We start from the raw sequence: 12,273 nt of genomic DNA on the forward strand, positions 1-12,273 counted from the left end.
GCTCTTAGCTCAATCTCCTCGCACTCACGCTTTTCGGCCCTGCTTTTCTCTTCCTGTAAAGTTGCATTCTTCTTGTTGCGCTCGCAATTAACGTAGCCCTGTAGGCAGCGTATTTTCTTTTGGTTGCCAATTTTTTCCGCGGCAGGGGTACTGCTCCTGCATTCCGTCGGATAGCGCGAACGTGGTCAACCTGATTGCATGTATTTCGTCCGGAGGGAGCCATATAGCTTGATGTATATTTTTATGCATGAACCTCGTGCTGGATATGACTAAGTTTCGAGCACCGGCGAAGCCAATCAGCCTCAGTATATGTAGGCTAACACCCACCTGGCATTTAAATCGCCTAGCGCGAATTTTATATCATGGTGGGACGGTGCTGGTATTTGCCTTCTAAGCGTTCATAGAAATATAAAAATTTTGCTTTTAATCGCCTCTCCCACTACGAATCCGACGACAAAACTGCGCTAATGCATGGCCACTTCTGTAAATCTCACACTTGCTGATAATTTCTTGCCATTATTTGTCCATCGCATGCCTTGGATGGTGATGTTGTCGACCGAGGACATCAACAAGCCGGGCATCTGTGCCAATCCCAATAAGGGAACGGACATTCCATGTGCATGCACTCAAATCATAGTCACATAAACGTTTGCGGAAGTCGTCATCAGTTAAGGGGTTTTTCTTTATCTAAGGCCTCAATTTTCTTTTAATTGGAGTGTGGTTTAATGTGGGGATGAAAGTATTGCTTGTACGTTTATATCTCGAGCCGTTCATAGACAGATGCCACTTGCAGCCGCACCTTGTGGTGGAAAGATGCTGCCGATGAAAATACCCCAGCTATCCTTTAAACTAAGCATGGCACATTAGCTCACCACTAAACATTCGGAAGAAAAAATCGTGCAACAAGTGAGGGCCCTCAACTGAAGCACATATTGCTTATACTTTTTTGATCTATGTGAGACCAACTAATTGTTGAAAATTCAAGCAAAAGTAAGCAGTTTAGATTTTTGGGATACTCTGTAGGAATATCATGGTCAGCTGAAATGAAGTCAGCATCATTTTCGTCCGAAAATAGGTCAGATTTACAGTCTCGATAAAACACTATTTTCCTTGGGAGTCATACTTATCCAACACTTCCGCACTAACGTCTACTCTAACATGCGTTCTTCACTGAGTTGTAGGAAGATGTATGGAGGCGTATCATTAAGGTGAAAAACTGTGTTTAAACGTTTAAATTTTGAGTGAGCTCAGAGGACTCGGGGTATGCGATCAGCGGTTAAACTGTTCCAAAATTGTCAAGAAGCAGTATCGATATTATATTGAAATTTTCCTGAAATGATACCTAAAATAATTCCAAAGTGATCTCTAAATTGTTCCGAATAGGCCCCGCAATAATTTCGAAATGATTCTGAGGGGTTTCTATACCTCTCTCGAAATGATTTCAAAATAGTCTTGAATTTACCCGGAAGTTGTCCCCAACATAAATCGGAAGCGATCCTGAAATTGTTCTGAATTGATTCCGATATAGTTTCGAATGATTTTGAAGCCAACCCGAAATTTTCACGAAACGGTACCGAAGCCGTCCCAAAATGGTTCAAGAATATACCACACAGTTGAAGCTTGTCTTTAGTTAAGGTCGAAAACTGAAAAACTGCGTACGATTTGTCACATACCAACCGCGGAATGCTCCTTGTATGATATTTCACAACAAACGTGATACGGTGGAGAAAAGTACGAGTATTAAAAACATTTTTCAAATGGTCGTGGCCCCGCCGCTTTTATAATTAATTTTTCCATAAGACTCTTAGTGCAGTAATTCGAACAAAAATAGACCAACCCCAACAGAATTTTATAAGAGCATTGTATCTATGACAGAAATTGTTTATTGTAAAAATGTTCAAAAATCGGTTGGAAATAAACAAAAAAAAAATATTTAAATATGAATGGATGGGTTCATTTTTAGTTTATGCCGAACTTAGATTTATATTAACTTTGGTAACATAACGATTGATCCGACATAAATAAATCGAGATAGATATGGACTTCCGTATATAAAAATTAAAAAAAGGAATTGATTTAGCCATATCCGTCCATCCGTCCGCCTGTGATCACGATAACTTGAAAAAATTTTGAGATATCTTATTGAAATTTGGCAAGTGGGTTTCTTGGCAGCCATCTTCCATCGCTATTTAAAATGAGCGAATTCGGATTATAACCGCGCCCACTTTTTATATAACATAACATAACATTTTGGAAAACACGAAAAATCTGATTATTTAGTAAATAATACACCTAGAAGGTTGAAATATAACGTGCGGACTGAGTTATCCAGTAATTTGAATTATTAGCGGATATGGGAAAGTTCTTTATTCTTACTGTTTGTATTTACTACAATTAATCAATTCGCACATTTCTTCATTAACTTGTAAACTATTACCCCAAAACTTCTATTACCTTATCAAAAATGCCTGTTAGTCGAGTGTCACCAATCGATTTTTTTGGACTTTTTATTGATTCTGCGATTGATGTTATTTTCTGTATATTTTTTGCCGTTACTAACTTGCAGCTTGGTTTACTGGTCATGCATAACTCAATTATGGCAACATCAACATTTGTCAGCTAAATTTGGTTGCATTTGCCGGTTTGTCGATTTGCAACATTCCACACTTTGACAACTCTGCTTCATTGCCATCAAAGGCGAAGTGCAATGCTGCAAAAAATATGCTGCCACCCATACATTCATTTATTTATCTCTACTTTGAGTATTCACGATTTTGCTGTGTTACGCAGTTTACGCTTTTTTTTTTTTGTTATCTTTTTTTTACTAACGCAACTGTCAACGCATAAATGATAATCAATTTGTACTATATTGCAAAATCGTTTTGGCTACTGGATAATTTTGTGTGATGACATTAAATTTTAACTCAGCAAAATATTAAATGCGCAGTAGCAACTAGTGGCCGATTAACAAAACAAAAAACAGTTTTGAAGAGCAAAAGTATACCCAGAAGTACAAATACTCATCGTCGCTTTTTTTTGCAACACTACCTATCGACAAATTTTAAAACCTCTCAAACACCACTGCATATTCCACCTGAAGACCTGGTGGAAAAGAACATAACGTTAACAACTGCAATGAGAGTCAACGCCTCGCAGACTATACGTCCATAGTAGTATAGCATTATCAAAACGGACGTACAGACAACCTGAATCCGTATCTGCGCTTCGAAGGGCTCAACATAGTTGAATAGTTATCGCAAGGGCGATTAAATGGCAGGCGAGGCGAGACAGGTGTATACTGATGGTCCCAAAGTAAAGGAAGGAGTAGGGTCTGCGGTATACTGCGTAGATCAGAAAGTAAACAAATCCTACAAGCTGCCAGAATCTGTAGTGTTTTTCAGCGCAAGTGGTAGCCGAAACTAAAGCTGTAACAACACTGGAGGAAAATATATTAAACTGCAACCCCGTCAATTCTTACATTCACAGCCAAGCATTGCTGCTATAGTATCTCAGAGCACAACATCTAAGATGTGCTAGAGTGTAAGCACTCGCTGCAAAGGATCGGTATAGAAAGAAATATGCATCTATATTCGGTCTATGTGCAGATGGTTATACATAGATGGAAATGAGAAAGTGCATGAGCTAGCTAAATAGGACGCATCGCTCGAAGCTTGTAACTTAGACGTTCCAATCAGATTGGGCGAAACAAAAAGAAGGCGAGAGCCGCAAGTGATCGACCAAGCACACAAAAAAAGAAAAAACACATAGCTAAAATGAGAAAAACATTTCATAAAACAATTGTCTTTAAAAGAAGAAAAATTTCAGTGTAATGCTGTAGTGAGTAACGCTGACGGCAGAGTGATCGCTATAAGAAATACAATCGTAGTTTTTGTCATATCTCTTTTTTGCAGTTGAAAAAACTTTGCTCAAAATTTTTGATATTTGCTTAGTTTAATTCATGATTAGCTTAGTCCGTTCACAACAGTTCGGCGGCAGCATATATTGCGGTGTAATACATTGAACAATGTAAAACTGTTTTTTATTATTATTGTTTTTCAATATATTTCTTAATGCAACAAAAAAATTGGTCCTGTATTTGGAGATATGGTCTTTTTTTCAATAAATTTTGGTCCCTAATGAAAACAACACGCAATATGGACGAGCTACCGTTATCTTCGCCCGCTACTCAGAAGCATGAATGTGCAATTTTTCCGATTTTGTGTTAGAGGCCTCTTTGGATTACCTTTTAGATTATCTAGGTTCTACTTCAATCTAGAGCTTCCTACGTACATGGAAACCCCAATAATTTGCAATGCCATTTTCACGAATGTAGAATTCAATCACACAATGCTGAGCCAGAAAATAGAATATGGCACATTCATGTTTCTGGCTGACAAGGTAATGATCGGGCATGTCTTACAATTCGCTTTCGCATGAAATTGTCATCGATAACGTACTGATATATGCTGAACTTCACTGTTCCGATTTCATTTTCGTACATCAAATCGCAATGATCTGGCATGTGCCAAGAATCGAAATCGCAAATTTTTTTCCATTTTCAATTCGTGAAGCTATCAGTACGTGGAATTCATAAAAATGTGCAAAAAAAAAAAAAATAGAAATGTAAGTATTTTTAATTTTTATTTACTAAGATAATTAGGTGCATGGTTATTTGCAGGGGAAAACATAAAATGCTGAAACAGGAAGAAACATTTTTAAACTTTATGGAGCAGCATCCTGATGTTGCAAAAAACTACAGCAAGGGCGATCGAGTTGCAGTGGAAGCTCTGTGGGCACACCTTTCCAAAGAATTAAACAGCCAGGGGCCACCGCAAAAAGATGTAAATGGATGGAAGAAGGTAGATAAATTCTTTGAAGTAATGTAACAAAGGTATTTAAGGCTTTTCTTTAGCAGATTTGGTCGGACTGGAAGGGCTGTATTCGTAAAAAATTGTCGCATAATCGGAATGAAGCAAGAGCTATAGGTGGAGGTCCCTTTAATCAATTTATGTTGAGCTCTATGGAGGAAAGCAATGTGGCCTCTACACTAGTGTCGAAGGTACTGCACAAAGCGTGTCATACCGTGTAGATGAAACAAATATGGATTTGTCGGATGACGATAATCCTACACCAAGTACACCAGTGAGTGCAAATAAGCGACGACAGAGCTCAACGCAAGACTGCATTAAACAGCATATGGAAACAGAAGGGGTTGCAGTTGAAAATATCTGTGGTAGTTTGAAGGACCTTATTCAAAGTATTGATGAAATAAATAATACCTTTGAAGAGAACAATTGTACAGGAACCAAATTAGGAGAGCTGATTTCAAAATAGAACGAATTAATTTTCGATCAAAATGAAAACTTTCGTCGGCACTACGCAAAAATGGGGAAGATAGGCCTAGCCAAAAATTCAATAAAAGCACGTATGTTGCAGATTGAGGAAGAGAAGTGGGAGTGGACCAAACGTGCATCAAATAAATAATTTTTATTTATTCCAGCGATTCAAAATATAATTAAATTTATTAATTAATTTATTAAATTTCGCAAATGCATCAAATATGTTCTCAATGAGTTTTTATTTTTCTTTATGTCTGCTCTTTTTTAAGCCACATATATATGTAACATGTTGAGGTTTTATTTAATAAAACACTTATAAAAAAGTTATAGTATTTGTATTAAACTATTTGCGATATCATCCCTAATACTTGTCGCCGCAGTTTGAAAATTGCTATTGTCTTCAGCAGGTTCGTCGTTGATTACTTCCTCGGAAACCACGTCCATAGTATGATTATCATTATGAAATCGACATATACTTATTGTGTAAAGCGCAGCATAAGTTGATAATTTTAACAACTTTCTATGGCAAAACAGTTTGTAAACACTTAAACCTACTTTTTAGCACTCAAATCTAATCTTTTAACCATGTCTTGGGCTTTTGCATGTTGCATGTTAAATTTATGTTGCGAGATTCCACCAATTGGATCGCGATAGGGTGTGAAATGATTCCAAAGCATAGCCGGAATCCCCTAGCAACCAAGAGCTGTGGTCACCACTTTCACAGTTGGATAACAGAGAGCGGTTTGCACTGGATAAATTGAAAAAAAAAAGAGTCATGGCTTGATCCTTGATGGCACGCATCTACAGCTTTCCGATTGGCCGTTGAAATCCTCCTGCAAGAAATCTTAACGTCGCTGCTAGATTCAGTTCCACCGATATGGACGATGACTTTACTAAAAGCTTGATATAGTTAATAGTATCATGAAGAGCCTCTTTTTATCCTATAGTATGAGACAAAGCTGCATAAAGATTTAGTACGTCAATACTGGGCAATCACTGTAAATACGCACTTACACATGGTCCGGAATATCCAAAGGATTAGAGTGATCTCTTAATAGACGTCGCCTAACTTTCTCAATACATTTCCGATTGTTTTGATGCATTAAAAAAACAGAAAGTGTAAAAGTGCTCATTTTAACACAAATCTTAAATTTTCAGTTAAATAAAATTGCTGATATCAAAGAATCAAATGATTCGAAGCTAACTTCGAACCTGATTCAAATCGCATGAATTGCATCACAACTTAAACTAATTCACGCGATTTGTCATTTCGGTTTCGAAAAGAAATAGCGGGATTTCCAGCACATGCCCGGATGTTACTGTTTTTATGACCAATTCGTTGATATGGCTCAACCATTTTGGAAAATAATTAAGAACAGCACACATTCGTATGTTCGAATGTTCGGGTACACGTGCCTGAATATTGGGCACCAACTCGTAACTCACCAAAACTTTTCGAGGTTCACACACAATTGTATCACGATTTTTTTATTTAAGAGCCGGACCCGTGCGCATCTTGCGCAACTTATCAAATATCAACAGAAATCAGCTGTTCTATGAATCAATTAAAATTTACAGCTTGCGCTGGCATCTAGCGTATGTTAGCAACTGTCGGTAATGCAATGCAAATATTCACAATAGAGCCATAGTACAAATAGATTTCTTTGTGTGCTCACAATCGTTTATTTTTAACAAATTATTTTAACAAAATATAGCTAAACAAAGGCACTATGACCAAAATTGCCCAAAGCTAATATACCGAATCTCCATCTTTACAACCAAAACTTTAGATTCCATATAAGAGCGAAAAAGGGACCCGTACATAAAATCAGCATTAAGAAATAATATATATGATAATTATTTTACTCAGGGAGCCATAAAACTACCCATGCGATATATATGCTAGTTGAGATACACAAAAGAAGAGCTTTATAAGGTATTCTTCATAAAAAATTATACCGATGAAGAATTTTTAATAGCTGAATATCCGAAAAAAGATAGTTCTTTAATTGAAGACAAACCGGTTTATTCGAAGCCATTGCTGCTTCTCGAATCAAAACTAAAATACTAGAAACAAGTAAGGAAAGCTAAGTTCGGTTGTAACCGAACATTACATACTCAGCTGAGAGCTTTGGAGACAAAATAAGGGAAAATCACATTTAGCAAAATGAAGCTAGGGTAACCCTGGAATGTGTTTGTATGACGTGTGTATCAAATGAAAGGTGTTAATGATTATTTAAAACGTAGTGGGCCTTAGTTCTATATCGCAATAAGGGTGGACCAGGGGTGACTCTAGAATGTGTTTGTACGATATGGGTATCAAATTAAAAGTATTAATGAGGGTTTTAAAAGGCAGTAGCCCTTAGTTGTATATGTGAAGGCGTTTTCGAGATATCGACCAAAATGTGGAGCAGGGTGACCCAGAACATCTTCTGTCGGGTACCACTAATTTATTTATATATGTCATACCACGAACAGTATTTCTGCCAAGATTCCAATGGCTTTTGATTTCGACCTGCAGAACTTTTTCATTTTCTTCTACTTAATATGGTAGGTGTCACACCCATTTTACAAAGTTTTTCCTAAAGTTATATTTTGCGTCAAAAAACCAATCCAATTACCATCTTTCATCTCTTTTTTCATATTTGGTACAGAATTATGGCATTTTTTTTCATTTTTCGTAATTTTCGATATCGGAAAAGTGGGCGTGGTCATAGTCGGATTTCGGCCATATTATATACCAAGATAAAGTGAGTTCAGATAAGTACGTGAACTAAGTTTAGTTAAGATATATCGTTTTTTGCGAAAGTTATCGTGTTAACGGCCGAGCGGAGGTACAGACGGTCGACTGTGTATAAAAACTGGGCGTGGCTTCAACCGATTTCGCCCATTTTCACAGAAAACAGTTATCGTCATAGAATCTATGTTTCTACCAAATTTCACAAGGATTGGTAAATTTTGGTTCGACTTATGGCATTAAAAGTATTCTAGACGAATTAAAAGAAAAAGGGCGGAGTTACGCCCATTTTGAAATTTTCTTTTAATTTTGTATTTTGTTGCACCATATCTTTACTAGAGTAAAATGTTTACATTATTTACTTTCATACTGTAAAGATATTCAATTTTTTGTTAAAATTTGACTTAAAAAATTTTTTCTTTTAAGTGGGCGTGTTCGTGATCCGATTTCGCTAATTTTTATTTAGCACATATACAGTAATAGGAGTAACGTGCCCACCAAATTTCATCATAATATCTTCAACGACTGCGAAATTACAGCTTCCAAAGCTTTTAAATTACCTTCTTTTAAAAGTGGGTGGTGCCACACCCATTGTCCAAAAGTTTACTAATTTTCTATTTTGCGTCATAAGTTCAACGCACCTACCAAGATTCATCGCTTTATCTATCTTTGGTAATGAATTATCGCAATATTTCGGTTTTTCGAAATATTCGATATCGAAAAGTGGGCGTGGTTAGCGTTCTGAGATGAGTGCCCAGAAACCTACATACCAAATTTCATCAAGATACCTCAAAATTTACTCAAGTTATCGTGTTTACAGACGGACGGACGGACATGGCTAATGAATTTCATTTTTCACACAGATCATTTTGATATATAGAAGTCTATATCTATCTCGATTAGATTATGCCGTTACGGATTACCGTTATGCGAACAAAGTTAATATACTCTGTGAGCTCTGCTCAGCTGAGTATAAAAATTGTGTGAAAAACTGTTTTTACCAAAAGAATATCACTCTTTTTATAAAAATCTTGAGGGCAACGCTTTACCCGAACCCAAAATTTCAGAAGATTCTGATTCTGATGAGAATAAGAACTAATTCTAAGTTTGCAATAATATCTTAAATAAAAACATATTAGTGTATATGAAATTGAATTGAATGTTGGGAAAGCCACTTCTTGCTCCTTCTTCCATTCAATAGCTTTATTTTTTCTTGTAAGTTCATGGAGGTTATGGGCTACGCTGGAAAAGTTTGGTGCAAATCGCCGGTAATATGTGCACAGCGCAAGGAAACTTCTTAATTCATGCAAGTTCTGTGGTCTTGGCCAATCCTTTACTGCCTCTATCTTTTCATTTGCTGTACGGATATCTTCTGTCGTTACCTTGTGGCCCAAATAATTTACTTCCTTTTTAAACAGCGCACACTTTTTGGACTTAACTTCAGACCAGCGCCAGCTATTCTCTGGAAAACTTCCTCCAAGTTTTTAAGATGTTCATCGAAGTTCTTGCCCAATACGATGATGTCGTCCAGGTATACCAAGCATGTTTTCCAGTGCAGTCCTTTCAATACCTGATCCATGAGTCTCTCACAAGTAGCTGGTGCATTACAAAATACAAAAGGCATTACTGTAAATTGCCAAAGAGCATCTCCGACGCTAAAGGTTGTTTTTCTTTGTCTTCCTCCTTAACCTCCACTTGCCAGTAGCCACTTTTCAAGTCCAGTGTGGAAAACCATTTCGTACCAGAGAGCGAGTCCAAAATGTCGTCAATTCTTGGCAATGGGTAGCTATCCTTTTTCGTGGCGTCGTTCAACTTGCGGTAGTCCACGCAAAACCTTATTTTCCCATCCTTCTTCTTCACAAGTACCACAGGTGGCTCCATGGGCTATCTGATGGTTCGATGACGCCGCTGTCGTTCATTTCTCGTACGATTTGACTCACAACTTCCCGTTTTGCCAGTGGAACACTACGAGGAGCTTGACGTATCGGCCTCGCGTCTCCAGTGTCAATTTGATGTTTCACGACATTGGTGCGGCCTGGTTTGGAGCCATCCTGGTCAAATATGTTTGCGTACTTTAGGAGCAGTTGCTTTGCCTTACTCTGATAATCTTCCTCAAGCCCCTCCATTGGCGATTCTTCGCGAGCTCTCAGTTTTACTAACCCAAAATTTTGGAAAAAAAATATTCGATTTTCAAATATTTTCAATCATTTTTCTATTATTTTGTATAGCTAAAAAACATTCCCAAAGTGGACGAGCTACAGCTATTAATTTCTGTTTTTGATACTGAAATCTGCCACGGTTGTGACATTTTGACAATAAGTTGCACATTAAAAAAAGCTAGTATGACTTTCAAGATTTTCCGTAAAATTTTAGGGTTATGTCAGCAAACTTTAAAGAAAAATGGTACAATAGACGGCACTTAACTTAAAACTACAAAGATACAAGTGCCACGGTTGTGACACGATTTTTTGATACGTACCGTTTTTCCAGTTCTTCAGTGTTTAAAAATGGATATTAGTTATTTTAAGACTGCAAGCATTAACATGGAAATATGCGGGGACACTTGCTGATCACAATTCACACTCACACAAAATTCACACGCCACAAACCAGTGTGCAATAAAGCAGTAACAACCTAACGATTTGAATAAAATTGTTCACTCAAAAACTCATGGACACTTTTCAAAATCAAATTACAAAGCGAAAACAGAAATGTTATCATTAAAACAACATTTAGTATTGAAGATTAGGTGAAGTATTTAATATAATGACAGTTTATTACTCTTGTAATTAAAGATTAAAAAAGTTACCACCTAAAATGTTATGAGAAATGTGGTTGTGGATATGCCACGGTTGTGACATTTGTAGGGTATTATGAACTATAACTTCATAAAACTGATGACCAGTCAATAAAATTCAACATGAAGCTTTAAAATAAACTCAATTTTAACTCAATTACATAATTTAATTCATAGAAAATGCTTTAATATATTTCAAATTTCGGAAAGAATCAGCCATATGTATGTATATATGTATTTACATGCATCTCTGCCAACATTTGGAAGCTAAGACTCCGATTCCGTTTCCGTTAAACTCACTTCCTTTACAATAATAATTGTTTTGTGTATGGACGCTTTTAGTAGGTATGTATATAATTTTCAGTTTCATTCGTACTTATACCGCCTTACTTGATTTTCTTTCCATGTATGTATGCACGAATATTTACAATGTGACATTTGTGCAAAAAAAAAAAGTTATAATAATAATAATCTTGCAGCACTTTAAAAAAGTGTTCGACAATATGATTTTTATTTACTTACATATAACCTTATACTGTCTACATATGTATGGAGGTATATTAAAATTCGTAGCGCTCATTTAATATTTTGTTTTTGTTTGACTTTAAAATGTTTGCAGTGGACGAATATTCGATAATGTGCTGATAAAAACCAGCACTACCATCAATATAAATACATACATACACACAAACATACACGTATTTGCTTATACATGTATGCAAACATACAAATATTGCGACCAAAATTTCTTCAATCGAACTCTGTACTCACAACTTTTTAAGTGCAATAAAAACAACAACAAACACCTCTTCAAACAAAAAGCAGCACTGGTGTTTTCATTTGAGCTCAAAAATGTATTGGCAGCATTTATTTGTGTTGATCACTGCAACGCTGTGGATTCACGATGTTTCATCATTATCCCTCGATCCAGGTGAGTACAAACTTCATACAATATTTATGAAAATTATCTTAAGTGTATATTTATGTTTTGAGACAAATAAATTCGACTTAATATTGGTGTTGAAAATTCCTTGATATATTAAATATTTATCTTGGCTTTTGGCGAAATTTTGCAATTTATTTACGAATTACTTTTATTTTTTTTTTTATTTTAACTGCAGTTGCTTCAGCTGAGCTTGAACAGCACATCAAAAAGGGAGATTGTGTGATTTCAATGCGTCACATTCGGTAAGTTTTGAAGAAGAAGTGTTGTATTGATTAAGTATTAAGCGCATTAGCCAGAGCTCCAAAAACGCTCATCAATTTTTCTAATTTTCCCCTTGTTAGCCAAACGTAAAGATTTATTTTTTAAAATTATGTATTTTCCCTTTTTATTATCCTTGTTCTGTGCGAAATTTATTTTGAGATGCGTGCTGCAACAATAAATTTAAGTAAATAAA

At 36.1% G+C, this 12,273-nt stretch overlaps 1 protein-coding gene across 7 annotated transcripts in view; it reads left to right on the forward strand.

Moving 5' to 3' along the window:
- The window catches only part of LOC137244071 (cartilage oligomeric matrix protein-like), a 121,464-nt gene that overhangs the window by 33,368 nt on the left and 75,823 nt on the right, over positions 1-12,273 (forward strand). For 4 of the 7 annotated variants that reach the window (XM_067772581.1, XM_067772583.1, XM_067772579.1 and 1 more), the window contains 2 exons: positions 11,493-11,804; positions 11,995-12,061. In XM_067772581.1, coding sequence (XP_067628682.1) covers positions 11,726-11,804; positions 11,995-12,061 — 146 coding nt within the window. In that variant the 5' untranslated portion in view covers positions 11,493-11,725. Of the gene's footprint in view, positions 1-11,050; positions 11,219-11,492; positions 11,805-11,994; positions 12,062-12,273 lie in introns of all 7 variants that reach the window. The other 3 variants (XM_067772580.1, XM_067772582.1, XM_067772584.1) reach the window with 3 other exon arrangements.

The sequence above is a fragment of the Eurosta solidaginis genome, chromosome 3, assembly GCF_040869045.1.
Source record: "Eurosta solidaginis isolate ZX-2024a chromosome 3, ASM4086904v1, whole genome shotgun sequence".
Lineage (NCBI taxonomy): Eukaryota > Metazoa > Arthropoda > Insecta > Diptera > Tephritidae > Eurosta > Eurosta solidaginis.